The 25,862-nt window shown below is 41.9% G+C and overlaps 1 protein-coding gene across 2 annotated transcripts in view; it reads left to right on the forward strand.

The window, feature by feature from the left end:
- The window catches only part of CNOT6L (CCR4-NOT transcription complex subunit 6 like), a 67,235-nt gene that overhangs the window by 15,960 nt on the left and 25,413 nt on the right, over positions 1–25,862 (forward strand). For both annotated transcript variants that reach the window (XR_013218253.1, XM_077275586.1), the window contains exons 2-6: positions 4,789–4,910; positions 14,147–14,333; positions 15,253–15,338; positions 15,411–15,500; positions 21,837–21,905. Coding sequence is in view for 1 of the 2 variants with exons in the window: in XM_077275586.1 (XP_077131701.1) it covers positions 4,799–4,910; positions 14,147–14,333; positions 15,253–15,338; positions 15,411–15,500; positions 21,837–21,905 (544 nt within the window). In the remaining variant the exon portion in view is untranslated. The remainder of the gene's footprint in view (positions 1–4,788; positions 4,911–14,146; positions 14,334–15,252; positions 15,339–15,410; positions 15,501–21,836; positions 21,906–25,862) is intronic.

Below are 25,862 nucleotides of genomic sequence, written 5' to 3' on the forward strand. Positions count from 1 at the left end.
AACATTCAAAGTAAAAAAAAAATTGCACTTTTGTTTGAAATTTGGAAAAAAAAACAAACATCTTTTATTTTACTCACTTATATAGCACCATTATTTTGACTGCGCTTTACTGACATTTCTTCAGATATTTTTCTGAAAGTATTCACCTAAATGCATCACTAACTAAAATGTTTCAGGGAGGATATGGAGTTCCTTCTTTTTGTAGTGAACACCGCCTTGTCCGCTATTCTGGAAGGCTTTCTCCAAGATTAGATTCGGTTTAACATGGATTAATTCCCAGAGTTGATGTCACTTATCTACTTCATTACAAAGGTTTTTAGATTGGGTTGAAATGAAGTAATTTTGAGGTCCAGTCAAGTTTTCACACAGCATCCCCCCCCACCCACATCAGGCCTTTATGGGCCTGTAAGTGTAAGTATTGTCACCCCAATGACTATCCCATTTCCAAAGTCTAATCAGAGGCTGAAACTATTCTATAGAGATCACTTTTTGTAGGCACTTCATCACAGGAACATTACATTATCTATGAACGGTATCAGCTATAGATATATATCACATTTGCTGGTGACCTCTAACTACATCTTTGTATAATGACCTCTGCACAGATGAGCACATGCTTAGAAAACACTCCTGTAGAAGTCAATGAACATCTATGGACTACAGACTTGTAATCAAAGCCTGTCTGTATGCTGATAACAGATTAAGCAACATGGTCATAGGTTTGCAGTGTTGTCTCTTGTGTAGAGTCTGAGTACTGGTACAGGTGAATGCTTTGTATTCAGGCCTTCTATTTGGCTTAGTGTCTCAGATCACTTGGCAAATTTGAGTTGCTTATCCAGTTTGCGTAGCATGTACAATAACTGTATACTACAAGTTGCATTGTTCTGCCCATGTAGACAGCACGAGCTGCTGAGCTCAGTCTGCAGTGATCATTCGCTCTAGTGATGTTATGTCCTCACTGCAGCCAAAGCAGAGCAGTGGTGTGGAGCTGGTGCTGGACCTGGGGAGGGTGAGTATCTGAAGTCTTATGTTGGGTATGTGTTTTTGGGGTCCACTTCATGAATCAACCCCTTTTGACACAATACAGATTACATACCTCATCCACCATCTTGGGTTGGCACTAAAAGCTTCTCTGAAAGTGGCTCCTGTTCTGGTGATCTCACTGTGTGGAGGTGTATGTCTACAGCTACAGGGGAAATGCCAGGATCACCTGACTGGTTACATTTCCTAAACCAGTAGTCTCACTACAGTTGAATTCATTTGTCATTACACTCCCAATATGCTATCAATGTCTGTAGATTAAGATGCTTACTGGTGGCTCTTTTGCACGGCTCTTCTCACTCTCGTACATGTGACCGCTCATTGTGTGCTGTCACTACCTTTCTTAATGGATGTTTGAGAACATGGTTTTGAGTATCATTTGACTTGCATTGCAAAAGTGACTTCGTCCTCACAGTTGGGCCGACTTGTAATGCTGCAAATTAAGGATGAAATTTAAAAGAAAATTAATAAAAAAACTCTCCTGTATGGTCTAAAGATAAATTGCTGCACCCAGTTTCTCCTTCCTAATATTCCTCCCTCTTTATTGAGTGCAGGACAGCACATGCTAGTAATGATACAGGTGCTGGCACTGGCTCGGTGTACTGTAGGGAGCAGCAGTGAGTTAGATGTAGTCATTTATTCGAATGTAGTAATCGAGCACTATGGAAAGAAGGGATGGAGTTGGGTTCCAGATGTGTTAGGTGAGCCTGCAATCTGCTCCTTTCCTGTGAATCCAAGCCATGCCTCCCATGACATGGCTGTTCAGAGGAGGCAAAGCACAGACAGGAAATCTGTCCTGTGCTTTGAGTTCAGCAGGAAGTAAGGGCTGATCACATGACTCCATGTGACATCTCTGGAACAGAACTTAATCTAAATAAATCATGACGTTTCTGATGTGTACTCATAAAACAGATTTAAAGGCATTCTCTTCCCATGGAATAAGAGTAAAGGAAATGTAGTAATTGCATATAATTAAAGGTAACAACTATAGAATTAAAAGGGCTGCCACCTTGATACATTGACAGACCTGCCCTAGAATATGATTAGGACAATTGCCTGTGAGCATGTGAATTTGGAAGTTCCACAGATGTGACTTGGGGGTTACCTGGAACAATTTTTGGCATGTTGGACAGCAGTGCTGTCTTAACCCAGAAACAGGAGATACCAGTGGTGCTATCAGAAAGACATGGCAGACAGCAGTGTGAGCAGCCTCTTATACTGGAGGTACCAGGGGTGCTGATGGGCTAATGGGCATTGGATTAGAAGGGGCACACAGCAGTGTGAGCAGCCTCTTATACTGGAGGTACCAGGGGTGCTGATGGGCTAATGGGCATTGGATTAGATGGGGCAGACAGCAGTGTGAGTAGCCTCTTATACTGGAGGTACCAGTGGTGCCGAGGCTAATGGGCAATGGATTAGATGGGGCACACAGCAGTGTGGGCAGCCTCTTATACTGGAGGTACCAGGGGTGCTGAGGCTAAGGGGCACACAGCAGTGTGAGCAGCCTCTTATACTGGAGGTACCAGGGGTGCTGATGGGCTAATGGGCATTGGATTAGATGGGGCAGACAGCAGTGTGAGCAGCCTCTTATACTGGAGGTACCAGGGGTACTGAGGCTAGAGGCTAATGGGCAATGGATTAGATGGGGCAGACAGCAGTGTGAGTAGCCTCTTTCCTCGGCACTTCTAGTATCTCTGGTATTCAAGGAGAATATCTACTGGGAGTATCTCTTCATATACAGGTCCTTCTCAAAAAATTAGCATATAGTGTTAAATTTCATTATTTACCATAATGTAATGATTACAATTAAACTTTCATATATTATAGATTCATTATCCACCAACTGAAATTTGTCAGGTCTTTTATTGTTTTAATACTGATGATTTTGGCCTACAACTCCTGATAACCCAAAAAAACCTGTCTCAATAAATTAGCATATCAAGAAAAGGTTCTCTAAACGACCTATTACCCTAATCTTCTGAATCAACTAATTAACTCTAAACACATGCAAAAGATACCTGAGGCTTTTAAAAACTCCCTGCCTGGTTCATTACTCAAAACCCCCATCATGGGTAAGACTAGCAACCTGACAGATGTCAAGAAGGCCATCATTGACACCCTCAAGCAAGAGGGTAAGACCCAGAAAGAAATTTCTCAACAAATAGGCTGTTCCCAGAGTGCTGTATCAAGGCACCTCAATGGTAAGTCTGTTGGAAGGAAACAATGTGGCAGAAAACGCTGTACAACGAGAAGAGGTGACCGGACCCTGAGGAAGATTGTGGAGAAGGACCGATTCCAGACCTTGGGGAACCTGAGGAAGCAGTGGACTGAGTCTGGTGTGGAAACATCCAGAGCCACCGTGCACAGGCGTGTGCAGGAAATGGGCTACAGGTGCCGCATTCCCCAGGTAAAGCCACTTTTGAACCATAAACAGCGGCAGAAGCGCCTGACCTGGGCTACAGAGAAGCAGCACTGGACTGTTGCTAAGTGGTCCCAAGTACTTTTTTCTGATGAAAGCAAATTTTGCATGTCATTCGGAAATCAAGGTGCCAGAGTCTGGAGGAAGACTGGGGAGAAGGAAATGCCAAAATGCCTGAAGTCCAGTGTCAAGTACCCAGTCAGTGATGGTGTGGGGTGCCATGTCAGCTGCTGGTGTTGGTCCACTGTGTTTCATCAAGGGCAGGGTCAATGCAGCTAGCTATCAGGAGATTTTGGAGCACTTCATGCTTCCTGGCACCTGCTCACAGTGCCAAAACCACTGGTAAATGGTTTACTGACCATGGTATTACTGTGCTCAATTGGCCTGCCAACTCTCCTGACCTGAACCCCATAGAGAATCTGTGGGATATTGTGAAGAGAAAGTTGAGAGACGCAAGACCCAACACTCTGGATGAGCTTCAGGCCGCTATTGAAGCATCCTGGGCCTCCATAACATCTCAGCAGTGTCACAGGCTGATTGCCTCCATGCCACGCCGCATTGAAGCAGTCATTTCTGCCAAAGGATTCCCGACCAAGTATTGAGTGCATAACTGAACATTATTATTTGATGGTTTTTTTGTTTGTTATTAAAAAACACTTTTATTTGATTGGACGGTTGAAATATGCTAATTTATTGAGACAGGTTTTTTGGGTTATCAGGAGTTGTAGGCCAAAATCATCAGTATTAAAACAATAAAAGACCTGACAAATTTCAGTTGGTGGATAATGAATCTATAATATATGAAAGTTTAATTGTAATCATTACATTATGGTAAATAATGAAATTTAACACTATATGCTAATTTTTTGAGAAGGACCTGTATGTGACAAGATAGATGGCAGAGCTGCTTGGTGGCAAATGTCCTCTTTGCACTGACAGTAACCTATCCTAGTGTTATCAGGCAGTAGCCATTTTAACTTTCATATAGCCTATGAAGGTAATCACTATAGAAATATTCTGACAAACTAGAGGTATTTATGAACTTATAATAACATTTCCTTTAGCTATTTGTATTTCTTGATGAGGTGTTTGCGGTATATTTTAACAGATGCCTGTTTGACAGCTTAGTTAAAATAAAATTGCATTTTTCTTTTTTTCTTTTTTTTTGTGCATGTATTAAAACATATTTAGAACATCTTAAGATTTTAAGACCTTAATAAAAATCATTGAGGGGTTAAAATATCTGTCTGCAGTTTTGTCACGCTTCATATTTTCAGGATCCTGGAAATAGATTTTGACTTGCTTTTCTTTTTACTCTTGTTTTTTAGATTAACAGGGATGCCCAAAGAAAAATATGACCCTCCTGATCCTCGTAGAATATATACCATCATGTCAGCAGAAGAGGTGGCCAATGGCAAGAAGTCTCACTGGGATGAATTGGAAATTTCTGGTGAGGTGGTTTTTCTCCCATTTGCTTTAATTTTGAGTCACTTGAAATATATTTAGAATGAAGTCAATCACTAGTCTTCATAGATTTGTATATGTGTATTAAAATGCCTTAAGGCAATACCAGCTGAAATATTTGTGGTTCCTCTGTTTTGGACAACGCATGGTGTAACTTTCAGTTAAGTCATGGGAACACATGGTGGCTCCATAGGAATTTACATTGTTTTTTCTCTTCATGGGGTCACCATTTAACTTGCCACAACTTCCTATGACTTCCTATGATATTGGATGGGAAGTTTTCCCCTGTGGTTAACATGTGAGAAACAATCAGTTGATTGTCAGTATACAGTAAGAGTGGTGAAGTATGACTTTTTGGAGCATATAGAGGGGAGAATGTTCCATGTTACCACAGCAGGCAGAGGTGGTACTGGCGCGATCTGCCCTTGTGGTGCTTTGCTGATGCAACATGGGATTAAGAGTAGATAGGTTTTCATGTAGTGGAGTTGACCAGTGTAACAACCCTGCCGACATCACTGCATGGCCTCCCATCCCCCACCTGCCTTGCACACAAACTTATTTTCTATCCTGGGCCATGCTGTGAGTCCTTCTTTTGCTGTCTCCATGCTGTGTGCCTCATGTCTCCTGCTTGCTCTGTGCACGCTTCCTGGCTGTGTGCATAGGGAGGTGGCGCTGGCAATTCCTGGTTCTTAGTCAGTGTGCACCTTCCTAAGGTGTCCCCGGCCAATGGCCAAGAGTTCTCAGGTACTTAAGGCATTCCCACCCTTAGGGGAATGCCAGAGCAACTTACTCCCTTAGTCAGTGTCTTGCTGCTGATGTGCCAGGTCCAGTCTTATTACCGCCTTCTCTGGGGGCTGCATTCCCAGACCTGTTACCTTGTGCATTGTGTCCTATGTTCCGCCTCTCTGAGGGCTGCATACTCAGGCTCGTGTCCTTGTCTAGTATCTCTTTCCAGGTCTGTCCTTTTCTGTACTGTCCTATTCTTGTATCCTAGATCCTATCCCTGTACCTGAACTCAGTCCTAACTATATCTGATTGTTTGTGTCAGTGGCTTTCTTTCCCTGCTTTGTGTATCGTTGTCTTCTACGTTTGCTTTGTGGTTCTGCCCTGCTCCGCTCTCGTTTTGCACCTCCTGGGTCTTTGTCCTTAGTCTGAACAGGTCCCTACCTGTTCCCATATACCACTCACATCTGCCACCATCGTAGCCATGCCCACATGCCTGTCAGTGTTCCGTTCCCCCAGTGGGGTCAGCAGCCACAGCCAGACACTGCCCTGGAGTGGTACCTGGCAGCTACCTGCCGCGCAGTGAGCACCAAGGAAGCTGCTTAGTCATGCCCCTTCCAGGGAAGTCTGGTTTGTGGCACAGTGGGGCCACACCCCCGCCCGCGCCAACCAGTCAGGGCGCGAGCGTTACAACCAGTGTAGGGTATCAAGCTCGTATACAGATCACAATATTTCAATGCTCACATCTGACAATATAAGTTGGTTATCTAAAAGTTTTTAACAACCCAGAAAGTTAAAGGGATACTCCAATTTGTAGTAGGTGTAATAAGAATAGCAAATACCTACAATTAGAAATATAGCATAGTTCTTCAGATTTTTGATCACTTACCTCCTGTGAGGGTTACAGTAGCTTAAGGGTACCGTCACACAGTGAAATTTTCATCGCTACGACGGCACGATTCGTGACGTTCTAGCGATATCGTTACGATATCGCTGTCTGACACGCTACTGCGATCAGACATCACGCTGAGAATCGTACGTCGTAGCAGATCGTTTGGAACTTTCTTTCGTCGCTTGATCACCCGCTGACATCGCTGGATCGTTGTGTGTGACACCGATCCAGCGATGTGTTCGCTTGTAACCAGGGTAAACATCGGGTAACTAAGCGCAGGGCCGCGCTTAGTAACCCGATGTTTACCCTGGTTACCAGCGTAAACGTAAAAAAAACAAACAGTACATACTCACATTCCGGTGTCTGTCCTCCGGCGTCTCAGCTTCTCTGCACTGTGAGCGCCTGCCGGCCGGAAAGCGAGCACAGCGGTGACGTCACCGCTCTGCTTTCCGGCTATGGTGCTTACACAGTGCAGAGAAGCACAGCGCCGGGGACAGACACCGGAATGTAAGTATGTACTGTTTTTTTTTTGTTTTTTTTTTTACGTTTACGCTGGTAACCAGGGTAAACATCGGGTTACTAAGCGCGGCCCTGCGCTTAGTAACCCGATGTTTACCCTGGTTACCCGGGGACTTCGGCATCGCTCCAGCGCCGTGATTGCAAAGTGTGACCGCAGGCTACGACTCTGGAGCGATAATCATACGACGCTGCGACGTCACGGATCGTGCCGTTGCAGCGATGAAAATGGCACTGTGTGACGGTACTAGTGTTGAGCGATACCGTCCGATACTTGAAAGTATCGGTATCGGAAAGTATCGGCCGATACCGGCAAAGTATCGGATCCAATCCGATGCCGATACCCGATACCAATACAAGTCAATGGGACTCGGGTATCGGACGGTATTCCTGATGGTTCCCAGGGTCTGAAGGAGAGGAAACTCTCCTTCAGGCCCTGGGAACCATATTAATGTGTAAAAGAAAGAATTAAAATAAAAAATATTGCTATACTCACCTGTCCGACGCAGCCGGGACCTCAGCGAGGGAACCGGCAGCGTTGTTTGTTTAAAATTCGCGCTTTTACTTGGTTACGTGAGGTCCCGGCTTGTGATTGGTCAGGGCGGCCATGTTGCCGGGACGCGGACCAATCACAGCAAGCCGTGACGAAATTACGTCACGGCTTGCTGTGATTGGTCCGCGTCCCGGCAACATGGCCGCCATTAACCAATCACAAGCCGTGACGTCACGGGAGGCTGGACACGCGCGCTTTTCAAAATACGCGCATGTCCAGCCTCCCGTGACGTCCCGGCTTGTGATTGGTTAATGGCGGCCATGTTGCCGGGACGTCACTGGAGGCTGGACACGCGCGCTTTTCAAAATACGCGCATGTCCAGCCTCCCGTGACGTCACGGCTTGTGATTGGTTAATGGCGGCCATGTTGCCGGGACGCGGACCAATCACAGCAAGCCGTGACGTAATTTCGTCACGGCTTGCTGTGATTGGTCCGCGTCCCGGCAACATGGCCGCCCTGACCAATCACAAGCCGGGACTTCACGTAACCAAGTAAAAGCGCGAAATTTAAACAAACAACGCTGCCGGTTCCCTCGCTGAGGTCCCGGCTGCGTCGGACAGGTGAGTATAGCGATATTTTTTATTTTAATTCTCTTTTTTACACATTATTACATTAATGTTGTTGCGATACCCGATACCCGATACCACAAAAGTATCGGATCTCGGTATCGGAAATTCCGATACAGCAAGTATCGGCCGATACCCGATACTTGCAGTATCGGAATGCTCAACACTAGACGGTACCCTAAGTATCCACTGTTACAACCGTTCAGTGTTGGTTAGTGGTCGCAATCATGGATACATAAGCTACTGCAATGCCCTGCACATGGGGTAAGTGACGCAGTAAATCAGCTTTATACTACATTTCTAATTAAAGGTATTTGCTAATATTACACCTACTACATAATGCAGTAGGATCTTGGAGATGGGAATACCCCCTTAAGTGTTCTTCCTGCCAAATGCACAAACACAACTCTTAGAATTTGAAATGCAACTATTCCCAAATGGAGCAATTAACTAACTATTACCACATGTCTAATGGCAGGTGCAAGCGGACTTGAACTCCCTTAGTGATAACAGTAGTTAGTAGTCACCAGGTTTCACAATACAAACTGCATATATGTTAGACTTGATGAGGCTGGTATAATAGGTCTGTAAATTCTTTCTAGAATGGCTAGATTTTTTTTTATCGAAAAACTTCCTACCAAAACCAAACTAGTTTGGCTCCTTTTTAACCCCTTCACTATATATATTATATATTATTTGTCTTCCTGACTTTGCGGGCTCAGACGCTGAGCCGGCATCTCTCCCAGCACATGATGGTTGATTTAATAGCTGTTGGTGGATGCTCCGCATGCAGGTGTAAACCAGTTAAATCTTAGTCAATCTCTGACAGCGGTATTTTACACGTGCCAGTCTGAAGTGCGTTATTCCAGCCGTTGTTGCGCAATTGTGGGGTGCTGATGGGTTGTCATGACAGCAGGGGTTCTGCAGAAGACTATCGCAGCTTCAAGTCTCCTAAGGGTATGTGTCCACGTTCAGGAAACGCTGCGTTTTTGATGCAGTGCTGAGCCGCAGCGTCAAAAACGCAGCGTCCAGATGTTACAGCATAGTGGAGGGGATTTAATGAAATCCCGTCTCCACTGTGCATTAAAAAACGCATGCGTTTTTCCCGCAAAAACGCACATGCGGTGCGTTTTTTCAGAACGCAGCATGTTGCTACAATGAGCAAAACACGCAGGAACACCGCAGGTGACCTGCCAGTGACCACAGGTGCAGTTTTGGTCAGGATTTTACCTGCATAAAATCCTGACCAAAGCCTGAAGCAAATCTCACCGTGGACACATACCCTTAGGGGGCTATTAAATAAATTAGGAGTGTAGAATTTTTGTGTAAATGAGAACTAAAAGGCCAGTTCAAATCGCCCACCTTTTGCCCCATTGAGAATAAAAACAATTAAAATCTACGTTTGGTTTCACTGCACTCAAAAATGTCCAATCAAAATATAAAATCAGATTGGTAAACCGCATAATAAAAAAGAAAATCTTTTTCCATCTCCCAAAAAGTGTAATAACAAATGGTCAAAAAGTTGTATATACACAGCAGTGGTATGAATGAAAACTAAATCTTGTTGTGAAAAGTCCTCCCACAGATCTGACTCTTGACTAGCATATAACTTGTGGCATCAGAATTTAACAAGACAAACGTTTTGTTTCAAACAGTGTTTTCTTGTGAATAATGCAAAAACGATAAATTTGGTATTGCCAAACTGACCCACAGAATAGTGTGAGGGGGGGAAAAATGATTAAGGCTGTGTGCACACGTTCAGGATTTTTCGCTATAAAAACGCTTAAACACATAGGATCAATAAAAAATGATCTGACGTATTTCGCTGTCTCAACGCGTCTTCCAGGGAATTTCCATTTTACTCTACAGTCCATAAATCATTTTTGAGAATTGACTTGTTTCTGACCAATATATTTTCACTATCCAAATTTACAAAAATTGACATATTACATAAATCCTTTTCGGACCACTCCCCAATTATGGGTGAATTTATTCTCAGACCCTCCCTCAATAATACCTTTCTATGGAAATCGAATCCAACCCTTTTTAAAATTCCTGAATACAAGGAAATCATAGATGAGACAATAGCCAATTATTTCAAAGAAAACTCATCAGAGGACATAGACCCGTTTGTCCTATGGTGTGCACATAAGGCAGTATTGAGGGGTTGCCTGATCCAACTTTCATCCGGCTTATAAAGAAAAACAGGGAAGTGATTACCTCCCTGCAGTCTCAAATAAAAATAAAAGAGAATTTACAGAAAAACTTAACAACCCCCTCCTCAGAAATCCACCGGGAGATTCTAGACTTAAGGCAAAAACTCAAGGAAGCCATTCTTGCAGAGTACGACGCCGTAATAAGAGCCTCAAAATTCAATTATTATTCAGCAACTAACAAACCAACTAAACACATGATGGATAGATTGAAACAAGACCGCATAAGGAAAATGATACTTAAAATTAAAACGCCCTCAGGGGTCATTAAAACCCGCCCCTCAGAAATAGCAAACGTCTTTGCTGACTTTTTCTACAAACTTTATAATCTAAATCAGGACCCTTTAACTCTTACCCCAGATATGGAATCAATAAACTCCTTCCTATCTGACCTTAATCTCCCACAGTTAGGCTACATTCACATTTGTGGTGTTGGGCGCAGCGTCGTCGACGCATTCATCATGCGCCCCTATCTTTAACATGGGGGGCGCATGGACATGCGCCGGTATGCGTTGCACTGCATTTTACGACGCATGCGTCATATAGACGCACAAGACAGGGTGCAAGGGACGCTACTTGTAGCATTTTCCCTGCGCTGAAAGTCCCGATCTGTAGGATCTTATGACAACGCATGCATCGCAAAACGCTGCGTTGTGTACATGCGTTGTTGGTTGCGTCGCCGACGCTGCGCCCAACAACGCAAATGTGAAAGTAGCCTTAGAGCCCTCTGATTTGGTATCCTTGAATCGGCCTTTCAAAATAGAAGAAATTACAATGTCATCAATAAACTCAAATCCCAAAAATCACCTGATCCGGATGGGTTCACAAATGACTATTTCAAGACTTTCTCTTGCATAATAACCCCTCAATTAAAACTCTTATTTGATTACGCTTCCACAACTGGAACCTTCTCCAGAGAAATGTTACAAGCCAACATAATTATGATTCCCAAAGATAAGGAGGACTCAGACAGGGTCCAAAACTACAGGCCTATATCCTTAATCAATGGGGATATCAAAATCTATTCCAAAATTTTAGCCGATCGAATGAAAAATTTTCTTCCCTCACTCATTAAAGATGACCAAATCGGGTTTATCACAGGAAGGCAGGCTTCAGATTGCACAAGAAGGATATTAAATATATTAAACACAGTTAAATCCCTGAATACCCCCTCACGTTTTGTAACCTTAGACGCAGAAAAGGCCTTTGATAGAATTAATTGGTATTACCTCAAAGCAACTTTATTTAAATTCGGATTCAATGATAAATTTATATCTTCCATTTTTGCACTATACTCAGACCCAAATGCCAAAGTTTATACCAATAACCATCTTTCTAAATTGTTCCCCATAACAAATGGCACAAGACAGGGGTGCCCCTTATCACCTTTGCTCTTTGCCCTGGCAATGGAGCCATTGGCTGAAAAGGTTCGATTAATTCAGTTACAGGATTTAATACTCCACACCGCCAGCATAAAATTACCTTATTCGCTGATATCTTAACAATTAGGGATCCTTTAAAATCCTTTTCGAAAATGTCATACTGTACTTTAAAATCAATCCTCCGAAGTCTAAAATCCTACCCTTTTGCCTCAACCATAACTTAACCCAAGAAATTAAACAGCATACTAATTATCTATGGGAAGACAAAGAGATTGTGTATTTAGGAATCACACTAACAAATAAATAAATTCCACTTGTTAATCCCTATGAATATAGACAACCTGACTAAAACCATATTCAAAGACTTTGCCTGCTTTAAATTCTTAAACTTGTCTCTATTAGGTAAAATTCTGGTGGTGAAATCCATAATTTTGCCAAAAATTCTATACTTATTTCGAACCCTTCCTCTGATTCATTCCACCTCCTTAATAAACATACAAAACCTAATAAAATCCTTTATTTGGAATAACAGAAAGGCGAGGGTAGCTAACGACGTTCTTTACAAAAAGAAAAGCAGGGGAGGCATTGCCTTGCCAAATATCCTGGCCTATTACCAGGCTTCTATTAGGCATAGCCAAAACTGGTTTTGTGACAATTCCCATGTAGCCTGGCTGGACCTAGAAATAACTCAAAACAATAACACTTCTTTACCAGACTCCTTTTTTTAGATATTTACTAGAACCAGCTCAAAAGGAGCATCATCAACCCATTTTTCAAGTGGTTTTGTCAGCATGGAAGTCAGCGGGGAGGGGAGGTTCGAGGCTAGGTCAAATTAAGAACTGTCCCATGTCTTTAATGGATATAATTTATAAAATTTTGATCCCATCTATTTGGTCAGAAGCTGGAATAAACACTGTAGGCAACATTTACAACGGTGAATCATTCTATTCATACAGCGAAATCAAACGTATTTATAACCTGCCTTCCTCCCAACTTTTATTTTATTTAATCTTAAAAGAAAATATCCAAAAATTATCAAGTAGATCCCTAAACTTTGATATAATTTCTTCCCTATTCAAAAACACTAATAATAAAAACAGATGGAGTCTTAAAAACCTCTACAGCCACTTCAATAAAGATACTGAGACTAAAAATATTTATCTTCGAAGATGGGAATCTGACTTAAATAGAGCTTTTTCAACAGAAACATGGGAAAATGCTATCAAGCACACTTATGCATCAAATATTTCCATTCCCCTCCATGAGTCCTTTTATAAACTGATCACGAGATGGTATTTCACACCGATATGACTTTCACACATCAATGGAGAGAACTCCCTCCTTTGTTGGAGAGGATGTGGATCACCTGCTAACTTATATCACATTTTCTGGACATGCCCAAAAATAAAGAAACTCTGGAAAGACGCTATACTACAGATTAATTCTCTTACACATATCAAACTCATAGTTACGCCACAAATGGCGCTCTTCTCGATAGGACTCGAGTGTTGACCCTTCAATTAAATATAAAATTATTCATATCTTCCTGGTAATTAAAAATTAAATTGCATTGTGGTGGAAAAAATCCCCAACACCAAAATTTTTGGATATTAATACAATTCAACTCCACAGCTCCATTGAAAAAAGTTAGCTTTGAACAACAATTTCCTCCATAAACACCATATAAAATGATTTGTGGAACGCTAAATATCTTGCATTGTAGAAATAATTTGACCTCTGGACTCGTTAGTCTTTTAGACTTGTAATAAATTTTCAGCTTTATTTTGTAACATTACGCTTGTTATAATTACTAATGTTCATATATGGTTATTCTTAGACTAAATATCTATGTAAATAGTTAACAAAAAAAAAACCTACATATGCATCCCATTTATAATGCATTCCGCAACATGTTGCTTTTTTTTCCGCAAAAAAAAACGCATCGCGGTAAAAAAGGCAGTATGTTAATTTATTTTGCGGATTTCCCACTATATTATTGCATTGGGAAATCTCCGGGGGAAAAAAAAGCAAAAAATGCACGCAGATTTGTTGCAGAAAATGTCCGGTTTTGTTCAGGAAATTTCTGCAAGAAATCTGGACGTGTGCACATAGCCTAAAACACATTCCACAAAAACGTTGTATGGGTATGTCAAAAGAAAGCTAAAACGGTTATGGCTATCTGAGTGCAACGGTGAAAAACTGAACATGAAAGGGGAAAAAAAAAATTGATCCTTAAAATCCAAAATGGGTTGGACTTGAAGGGTTTACTGACTGTTGGATATGTTCACACTAAGGTGTGTTCCAAATCAGAAGATTTGATTGTCTGCAGTATTTCCAATTCTAGTTGTTTTTCACTCATTGATTTATTTTTTTGCAGGGAGGGTGCGCAGTTTAAGCACATCACTTTGGTCATTAACGCACTTAACGGTGCTGCACCTCAGTGATAACAACCTCTCTCGTATTCCACCTGATATTGCCAAGCTCCACAATCTGGTTTATTTGGACCTCTCTTCCAATAAGCTCAGAAGTTTACCAGCAGAGCTAGGGAACGTTGTGTCTCTCAGGTGAGTGCTCGATTTACCTTTTTGTGGATGAACACTGCTTTCTAGGTTGGGGTTTTGCAGTGTGGTGTTTGTAAACTGTTATCTGCTCATAAATTTTTGTTTTTTTCAACCCATTTCGTCCTGTTGCCACTGGAGTGGTGCCACCAATGTTGGATCCCTGACCCTAGTATTATACTTACCAGCTGCCTTCTTCAGCAGTCACTGGTGCCTCATCTGTTCCATGCTGCTATCTTGTGACCACAACTTCTGATTGAAGTGAGAGGTAACGGTCACAATCTGTAAGTGAGAGCCTCATTCGGAGTTGACTTCCAGCTTGCCCACCAAATACTGTATCCTCCAGGTGGGTTACAAACTGACTGGAGTGGCGCAAAGAGTGTGGCGGCTGGAAAGTATAAGACTATGTGCAGGGAACTTGAGTAGTGGCACCACTCCAGGACTGCAATAACAAACACACTCTGCAGTGATGCTTTAAGACAGGGGTGGGGAACCTCAGGCCCCCAGGGCCAATTACGGCCCTCGATGACCTTTTATCAGGGCCCCGAGCAGATTCTCAGGGAACGCATCCTTGGGCAGGGAGGTGTGCTTTGATTACAAGCAGCTCATTAATTTCTTCTGTTTCTGTTCGCACACACACACGCAGTGTTCACTACTGAAAACTGAAGGGCATGCAATGAAAGATTATGTCCTGACACTAGTTCCAGTCCACCTTGTGGGTGGAATTTGTACGGCCCCCGAAGGATGGTATAAATATTCAAATGGCCCTTGGTAGACAACAAATTCCCCACCCCTGCTTTAAGACAATTTGTTTTCATTTCAATGTGTATTAACTCCAGAGCGAAAACCTTGTAAGATTTCCCATGTCACTAAGGTGGGGGTGTGAATTAATTTTTAAACCTGGTTTGTGGCTCTTTCCATACAGGGAATTGCTTTTAAATAACAATCTGTTACGGGTTTTACCTTATGAGCTGGGGCGACTGTTCAGGCTTCAGACCCTGGGGTTAAAAGGTAAGTTATTTACAGTGTGTGTGTGTTTCAGTCTTTCAGTCTGTTCTCTGATCATATTTCTTTTCTCTCCAGGCAATCCTTTATCACAGGATATTCTCAGTCTGTACCAGGAGCCAGATGGGATCAGAAAGCTACTGAACTACATGCTTGACAATCTAGCAGGTGTTTACTTTACTTTAACTCCTCCAGATAAATCCACCAGTCCCCTCCCAAATGTGGGAGGATTGAAAGTCATAGATTTCGAAGAACACAATTGGGCTTGGAAATTAGATTTATGGTGTTGCATACCCCATTCTGCAGATCAGCAGATGTCTTCATGAACAGCAATGGGCTAACTATGGGAATCTGTTCCTCTAGATACGATATGAAGGACTGTCATTTAAATCTTCATCTGTGGTATTAATATATTGTCCCAAACTAGCCTTAAGTAACGTCCGTTTAGAGTAAAACTAAAAGCTTTACTATTGGTTATACTTAAATATTTGCAACTTCACTCAAAAGCAACAAGGGCTTTATAACACTAATTTATAGGTCCAAAATGTTGATCTGGTAGACTTGGTAGATATGTGGATAGAGCTAATTCGGTGGCTGAGGCTGCACGGTACATGGTGGTTACCAGCTGTGCTCTACAAATGGCGCTTTAATGGCGTTAATCACTACAGATTAGCCCTATCTAAATTTGGTTGTCTGACAGGTTACCTGTTCTTTTTTTACAACTGTAGGCTGCAAAAACAAAACCAAATACACAATGGTAGAAGAAATATAATAAAACTTAATATCCTCTCCTGTGCTGGCGCCATTCATGTGGCATCAGCACTCCAACTCCCAGGGCTCTTGTGCGGTTGTGACACTAGACGCCGGTGCCCAATCGGCTCTGGTGTCACTGTCCCTGCCTCCTGTCGAATTGAGCAGGAAGACTAAGTCTGGGATCAGCTGCAGCCCGGACTTCCTTTTCATGTTCGTGTGCTTTTTTTTTTAAATTCATTTATTTAAACGGCAACAAACAAATGTACACATTTTGTATATAACCAGTATAACATATACACTCATCATAATAAGAAAACAGCAAGTTTACATAATGAGTTATTTGTACAAACTTCAATTCCACAAGTCCATATTCTTTTGCAATGCTTATGGAACTATTAAGCTGCAATTGGAATACTCGCTATTCAAATTTATACTTTTTCCTCTTCATGTTCAATTTGTCCAAAGAATAAAATGCATACTGGACGTTGCATATGTGTTTGTGTATATAAACCAACCCACAGTGAGAATAACTGTGTCCGTGATGTACGGTATATTAGAAAAGAAATTAATGGCATTCGGAAACCTAAGTGCACCAATAGAAGAAAAAAACATATGGACCAAAAGTATATGGGACAAATATTAGCTTAAAATATCTTAATACAAAAATATAATAACAAATGACACCAACACACAAGGGTGTCCGCACGGAAATTAAATAGAATAATTCTACAATAAAAAATTGAATTCAGCCAAAACGCAAACCACCAGGTAATCGTATAAATCCGAAAGTGGAAAAATGTATGTATATGTGCCCACTAAAAATGAAAAATACACCAGCAAATATATAACATTATAGAAAATTGTATTTTAAATCATCTTTTTCCAGTTTCATAGAATAGTGGCACTGTGTAAATAATTAGATCACCTATAAATAGCCAATCATGAAAGGCATATACTGTCATATTGTAATATAATCGCCGAAACTGCGCCACTGTCAAAATAAGAGGCAATACCGATGCAAAAAATACCTGGTGGGTGATGGCTGGCTGTGTGATACACTCCCTGACGTGCGTTTTGGATCAGTCCGTCAGGGGGTTAAATTCCCTGATAGTGGCACGGTTTCGGCCACCCTTGTGTGATGGTGTCACTTATTACCATATTTTTGTATTAATACAGGTATTTTAAACTAATATTTGTCCGATATAATTTTTGGTCCATATGTTCGTTTTTTGTTTTTTTCTTTCTTCTATTGGTGCACTCAATTTGTCCAAAGGCAGGGACAGTGATGCCGGCGCTGATTGGGTGCCGGCATCGTGACAACGGCAGCAACCAGGACAGCAAGTGCCTATACCACAGGAAAGGCATGGGAGGAGACTATAGGCTTTATTTTATGGGGGCCAAACATCAATTAGATCAGAGTTGTGCTAGTAGTGGACAACCCCTTTAAGTTACAGCTCCTGTAGGAAGGGGGGAATTGACCCTTTTGACATTGGACATAATATCTCCATATGACCTGGGCCTAGTTGTCCAGGGACAGATTGTTCCAGGTGAGGTGTGGGCAATTGCTGCTGGGTGTCAGTTTGACACCCGACACTAGGTGCCAGGAGCGGTCATGCACTGCTCCTGGCAATTTAACCCCTGAAACGCTGTGTTTGAACACAATTGCAGCACCCTGGGAGCCAGCAGAGGGCTGACGGCCCCTCTGCCTTTGGATCGGAGACCCTGTGTTGTGACACGGGGTTCTGATCATTGCCATGGTGACCGGATGCCGTCATGATGACATCCAGGTCACCTAAGCTAGGAAACTTGCTGATCATGCACAGTGCATGATCAGCAACTTTCCCTGTCAATGCATAGCTGACAGTTGGTACCGCATGAAGATGCTGCTGCATCACCATGCTGTAGAAGCGATGAGCTTGCAAAAATGTTAGTCCCATAGTGGGACAAAGTAAACAAGTTAGTGAGTTTTTTTTTTTTTTTTTTGCAATTAAAGTTGTCTTGGTGTGCGACAGCAACCAAACATAAACCTGATATATATCTGGTATCACTGTAATCGCACCAAACTGAAGAATAGTCGCCTAATCACTTATACCGCACGAGCAACGGCGTAAGAAATGAATAAAACCAATTCTTCACCTACATCGGGTTTCCATGTAAATCTCTGAAATAAGTGATTCAGTCAGAACCTCTGGCAGAAGATTCCCTTTAATGAGGCAGATGGAGGCACTTTGTGCACCCTCTGACCTGTGTTCGGGCGGTGTCCGTTTTTTTAGGATTGCATAAAAGTGCTGTCGGACAGTTTTGTGCACTTCTGAAAAGGACACTGCTGAACAGAGGCCAGATGGAGTCCAGAGTAACCCTGCTGCCTCATTATAGGGAATGGATCCCTTGGGGGGTTTACCTGAATCGGATTTCACTGATTTTAGATGGAAAGCCCAAAGTGGTCAGTGGTAGAGCACCAGATAAATGTGATCCCAAACATTATGTAAAATGTTCCCAATAAAAGCTTCAACTCGATCTACATAAAAACAAGTCCCCACTCAGATCTGTCATCTGTTAACGGTAATATAGGGGGCTTCCACGTTACTGGTAGTACAGACTCTGGAAAAGTGAAATGGCTCCATAACCCTCAAAAAGAAATTAATCATTTTCGGTGCTTCCAAATGCCCCCCTCCCTTCTGAGCTCCACTGTGTACCTAAATCACATATAGCGCCCACGTTTGGCATTTCTGAAGCGATGAGAGCCCGCTTAACTTAAGAGTGCATGTTTCCAGAAGCACTGGTCATTACAGCAGTTTGCAATTTTCACTCTGCAACAGTCATTGCTTCTTGTTTCTGGAAAACACCCATGAAGTCCAAATCAACACTACAGCTGTAGATAAATTCCCAAAGGGGTATAATTTGCAGAATGGGGTAACTTGAGGGGGTTTCTGCTCTTCTAGCAATTAGGGGCTCCTGTATATGGCGTCCACAAAATCTAGGAAAATCTGTGCTGCAGGAGGCAAATGGCTTTCTGTACATACCAAGTATCTCCGTATGGCTAAGTAGTACTGTACTGCCACATATGGGGTATTGCCACGTTCAGTAGAAACTGTGGGACAAATTTTGGTGCCATTTTTACCCACTTTTGTAAAAATCTAAAATCTGGGACTAAAACTAGATCTTCACTGCTCAGTGGTATAAAATTCTATGACGTGGTGTCAATATAATCACTGCACCCCTAGATGAATTCATTGAGAGGTGTAATTCGTAAAATAGGGTAACTTATGGGGGTTCTGCTGTTCTGGCACCTCATGGGCTCAACCAGTGGGTCATGGCACCTGCAAACCATAAGAGTAAAATCTGGCGCTCCTTGCCTTCTGAGCTTTTACACTGTGCCTGAAAAATTTCACGGTTACATGTAGGGAATTGGGACACTCAGGAATGTGTTTATTTTTTTTAACTGAGGTCGTTGTTTTTTTTTTCTCCCCTATTGGCCCTTGGAAAAATTAAAAACTTGGGGCTAAAGCAACATTTTAGTGTTTAAAAATGTAATCTTTCTTCACCGCTCAGTGGTATAAAATTTTGAGAGGCACATGTGTCAATATGATCACTGCACCCCTAGATGAATTCATTGGGGAGAATAGTAAAATGAGTTCACATATGGGGGTTTCTGTTCAGGCACCACAGGGGCTGTGCCAATGAGAAATGGCACCCTCAAACCATTCCAGCAAAATCTGAACTCCAATTTGGCGCCTCTTCCATTCTGATCTTGGCACTGTGCCTCAAAAGTAGTATTCCCCCACATATGCGGTATCGGCGTACTCAGGAGAAATTGCACTACAAATAGTAGGAGCAATTTCTCCTGTGACCCTTATGAAAATGTCAAATTTAGGGCTAAAATATTTATTTTTGTGAGGGAAAATGTGGTTGTGTTTCCCCCCCCCCCCCCCCATTTTCACGCCTCAACATAATAAACTTCTGTGAAGCAACTGGGGGTTCAAGGTGCTTACCTTGCATCTAAATGCATTCCTTTGAGGGGTCTAGTTTCCAAAATGGTGTCACTTGTGGGGGGATTTTCACTGTTTAGGGACTTCAAGGGCTCGCCAAACGCAACATGGCGTTCGCCAATTGTTCCAGCAAATTTTGAATTCAAAAAGTCAAATGATGCTCCTTCACTTCCGAACCCTGCTGTGACGCACAAACAGTGGCTTTCTCCCCATGTGGGTTATCGGCATACTCGGGAGAAATTACCGAACAAATTTTTTTATTTTTTTTTCTTCCCCCTTGTTAACCAAGTCAAAATACAAAATTTTTTTAAAAAAATTGGGATCGAAGTCAATTTTTTGTGAAAGCTAAATGTTAGTTTTTGTTTCTCTAAAAAATAAAAAACTGTAAAGCACCTGAAGGGTTAATAAACTTCTTGACAGTGATTTTGAGCACCTTGAGGGGTGCAGTTTTTACAATGGTGTCACTTTTGGGTATCTTCTATCATATAGACCCCTCAAAGGGACTTAATTGTTATTTAGGGACCACATCACACTTGGTTTCTTTTTTTTTCGTTTTTTTTTTTTTCTTTAAATTTACTTGGAAAAATGAAGTCAACTTTTAACCCTTATAACTTTCTAACAAAAAAAAAATTTTGGTTCCAAAATTGTGTTGATGTAAAGTAGACATGTGGGAAATGTTAGTTATTACCTCTTTTGTGACATCTGATTTTTAAGGGCGTGAAAATTCAAAGTTGGAAAACTTTGAAATTTTAGCCAAATTTTAGGTTTGTTTTTTTTTCCCACAAATAAATGCAAGTCATACCGAAGAAATTTTACCACTATCATGAAGTAGAATGTCACAAAAGTCTCAATCACCGGGATCCGTTGAAGCGTTCCAGAGTTACCTCATAAAGTGACAGTGGTCAGAATTGTAAAAATTGGCCCGGTCGTTAACGTGCAAACCACCTTCGGGTATAAAAGGCAAATAGGAGCTAATGTGATAGTTGGCAGCTGTTTCTGTATGTTGCATGGAGCTACAAAGCGCAGCTATGTTCGAAGCTTACATTCCACAGATTCCCCATAGATCAGCTGTTATTGGTTGGGCTATAGATCATATCCCTGATTATGTGGTAACTGCTGGGATTGAAGCTGGCTTTGGTCTCAGCAGGCTAACCCACATAGATGCCAGTACCCATAATGAACGTCCGTTAAGTAGTTGCCCAGAAGGGTAGGTCACCCCCAATGCTCTAAAATTCAAATCCCAAAATAGGTCTAAAAAGTTTAAAATGAAAATCCCAATATAAATGGTTTTATTGCATAAGATATTAACGTCAGAATTGTCACTGTATTGATGCATAACTTGTAACTTCTTCAATACTATGATCAATGAAAAGAGAATAAAAAAGCAATGGCTTTATTCTTTATCAATTCTTTGTGGTGCACAACCTTGTTCATTCCACAAGTGAAAGTGATAAAAACGTTAACTCATCCTACAAAAAGGTCAAGTATCCCGTTGAATGTCAGCTTGCTTTATCCACTGTCCTACTAGAAGTTGGGGTGAGATGAGTGACATCCAACATCGTGTCCCCATGGCCTTGAGTATGTGAAGATGTATTTAATCCAAGAATTCTTGTCTATGCCCAACTTCATTGTTTGAGGATCCAGAATTTGAAGTTCATGTAGCCTTATTTTCAGTCCTTGCATGTGCGATGATTGTTGTTTGACTCTTCAGGACCAGGTGTAATGGCGACTTCTCCTCACTACTCTTATTTTCCACTTGCAGTTCATCCAGAACAGCTTCCTCAGAGGCCGTGGATAACTTTAAAAGAACGAGACCAAATTCTCCCCTCAGGTAATGTACATCAGTATTGTGAAGGTTCTGCTTGGTAATAAGAGACTTTGTCCATCCTGAATTCATGTACAGAGATGTTATTAGTTGTAGGCATATAGATAAGTCTACTGCACATTTACGCTCAAGAGCCATTTACTCCTGGTACCTTCTGACTGCATTGCTGGTATTTGTAGACCATCATGGGTTGTAACGGTTGGTCTTGATGCTTAACGGCAATGATTGGCATTTATTGAAACCATAACTGATTTCTTTGCTTTCCAGTTGCTTGGATTAATTTCATCTATATCCCCTCTGTGGGAACGATTTACTTAGTGTTGTGTACTTGGCAGCTTGTAAAGGCAAGCACTTATGTAAGGTTCTGTCAATGACAGGAATGACATTTATCTCTGCACGTACCATTCAGTATGTGCTGTAAAAGAAACGATTAGAGCCGTGGGGCTTTAAGCTTTCTTTCCTTCAGGGACTGATTATAGAATACAAATTAAAGTTTCTAATCCACTTATTAGCAGTATTAGCAGACCTCAAAGTACCTTATCGGTAAAGATTTCACAGTGAAAATAGATGCTCAAAATTTCACTGTTTAGGTTTTTCTTGCTGCATTCACGCATTGTTCACCACAGCTTTATCAGTGATTGTTCTGTGATGTACATTTCTTGGTGGTCTTTATAAAATTCCCCAATGCAGTTCCATCATTCATGTGGTGTACATGGGGCTTGGTTGTCGTCAGAGCTTCTGCTTTTGCATTGCAGTAGTTTGGATAGCATAATTTTATTATACCGACCCAGAGGTATCTCCTACTTATGGGCCACGTCTAGGTGGCTTGGTAGCTGTTCTCATAGTAAAGAAATATCTTAAACCTAAAGATGAGCTGGAGTATAAGTTGGCAGGCATGCAACATGTAGGCATGTGTTCACACTGGCCATTAAACAGAAATTGGCATAATTTGACTTATGGAAAGGTTTTTAATACTAGACGATGGGACCATCCAGAATGGGGACACGGTGACGTGGTGGGATGGCTTTTACATGCTGGATAACCATTTTGATTAAAAAAAGGTCTCTTTTCATACCCTGCAGTAAAATAAACAATAGTTTAATTTGTTTTAAGATATGTTTTAGAGCCTAATGAGCAAATACACTATCAGCCAGCACATGGTCACATTAAAAAAAAATAAAATAAAATATATATATATATATCTCTATCTCTATATCTCGTACAAGCTGAGATTTTCAGGGGCTGAAAGTGCCCCTCTCGGCTTATACTCGAGTGACGGTCGGCGGCAGGGTCAGCGGGTGAGGGGGAGAGGGCGCTGAGGCATACTTACCTGCTTCCGGGGCTCCTGGCGCTGTCCCTGCAGTCCCACGGTCTCCGGGTGCCGCAGCTCTTCCCCTGTTCAGCGGTCACGTGGGACCGCTCATTAGAGAAATGAATATGGACTCCACTCCCATAGGGGTGGAGCCGCATATTCATTTCTCTAATGAGCGGTAACGGTGACCGCTGATAGAGGAAGAGGCTGCGGCACCGAAGACCAGCTGTCCGGGGGAAGGAGCGGGACGCCGGGAGCAGGTAAGTATTACATATTCACCTGTCCCCGTTCCACACGCCGGGTGCCGCTCCATCTTCCCGGCGTCTCTCCGCACTGACTGTGCAGGTCAGAGGGCGCGATGACTCATATAGTGTGCGCGCCGCCCTCTGCCTGATCAGTCAGTGCAGAGATACACCGGGACGGGACGCTGAGGAGCTGCAAGCAAGAGAGGTGAGTATGTCATTTATTTATTTTTTTATTGCAGCAGCAATGGCACAGCTTTCTATGGTACATCTATGGGGCAATAATGAACGGTGCAGAGCACTATATGGCACAGCAATGGGGCAATAATGAACGGTGCAGAGCACTATATGGCACAGCTATGGGGCAATAATGAACGGTGCAGAGCACTATATGGCACAGCTATGGGGCAATAATGAACGGTGCAGAGCACTATATGGCACAGCTGTGGGGCAATAATGAACGGTGCAGAGCACTATATGGCACAGCTTTCTATGGTACAGCTATGGGGCAATAATGAACGGTGCAGAGCACTATATGGCACAGCTTTCTATGGTACAGCTATGGGGCAATAATGAACGGTGCAGAGCACTATATGGCACAGCTATGGGGCAATAATGAACGGTGCAGAGCACTATATATATATATATATATATATATATATATATATATATATATATATATATATATATATATATATATATATATATATATATATATATATATATATATATATATATATATTAACCAACAGGCCAGACCGCATATCAAATATAAGGGTTGGGGGTCACTTGGGGAATAGTGATCACAAAATAATAAGTTTTCATGTAACCTTTAATAAGATGGGTAGAAGGGGGGTGACAAGGACACTAAACTTCAGGAGGGCAAATTTCCAACGGATGAGAGAGGATCTTGGTGCAATTAACTGGGACGATATCCTGAGACACAAAAATACACAAAGAAAATGGGAGACATTTATTAGCATCCTGGATAGGACCTGTGCACAGTATATACCGTATGGGAATAAACATACTAGAAATAGGAGGAAACCAATATGGCTAAATAGAGCTGTAAGGGGCGCAATAAGGGACAAAAAGAAAGCATTTAGAGAATTAAAGGAAGTAGGTAGTGAGGAGGCATTAAATAAATACAGAAAATTAAATACATTCTGTAAAAAGCAAATCAAGGCAGCAAAGATTGAGACAGAGAGACTCATTGCCAGAGAGAGTAAAAATAATCCCAAAATATTCTTTAACTATATAAATAGTAAGAAACTAAAAAATGACAGTGTTGGCCCCCTTAAAAATAGTCTGGGTGAAATGGTGGATGAGGATGGGGGAAAAGCCAATATGCTAAATGACTCTTTTTCATCAGTATTTACAAAAGAAAATCCCATGGCAGCCAATATGACTAGTGATAATAATTCCCCATTAAATGTCACCTGCTTAACCCAGCAGGAAGTACAGCGGCGTCTAAAAATAACTAAAATTGACAAATCTCCGGGCCCGGATGGGATACACCCCCGAGTACTGCAGGAACTAAGTACAGTCATTGATAGACCATTATTTTTAATCTTTAAAGACTCCATAATAACAGGGTCTGTACCACAGGACTGGCGTATAGCAAATGTGGTGCCAATATTCAAAAAAGGGGCAAAAACTGAACTCGGAAATTATAGGCCAGTAAGTTTAACCTCTACTGTGGGTAAAATCCTGGAGGGCATTCTAAGGGATGCTATGCTGGAGTATCTGAAGAGGAATAACCTCATGACCCAGTATCAGCACGGGTTTACTAGGGACCGTTCATGTCAGACTAATTTGATCAGCTTCTATGAAGAGGTAAGTTCCGGACTGGACCAAGGGAACCCAGTGGACGTAGTATATATGGACTTTTCCAAAGCTTTTGATACGGTGCCACACAAAAGGTTGTTACATAAAATGAGAGTAATGGGGATAGGGGAAAATATGTGTAAGTGGGTTGAGAGCTGGCTCAGGGATAGGAAACAAAGGGTGGTTATTAATGGAGCACACTCGGACTGGGTCACGGTTAGCAGTGGGGTACCACAGGGGTCAGTATTGGGCCCTCTTCTTTTTAACATATTTATTAATGACCTTGTAGGGGGCATTCAGAGTAGAATTTCAATATTTGCAGATGACACTAAACTCTGCAGGGTAATCAATACAGGGGAGGACAATTTTATATTACAGGATGATTTATGTAAACTAGAAGCTTGGGCTGATAAATGGCAAATGAGCTTTAATGGGGATAAATGTAAGGTCATGCACTTGGGTAGAAGTAATAAGATGTATAACTATGTGCTTAATTCTAAAACTCTGGGCAAAACCGTCAATGAAAAAGACCTGGGTGTATGGGTGGATGACAAACTCATATTCAGTGGCCAGTGTCAGGCA

The sequence above is a fragment of the Ranitomeya variabilis genome, chromosome 1 (genome assembly GCF_051348905.1).
Source record: "Ranitomeya variabilis isolate aRanVar5 chromosome 1, aRanVar5.hap1, whole genome shotgun sequence".
In the NCBI taxonomy this organism is placed as follows: domain Eukaryota; kingdom Metazoa; phylum Chordata; class Amphibia; order Anura; family Dendrobatidae; genus Ranitomeya; species Ranitomeya variabilis.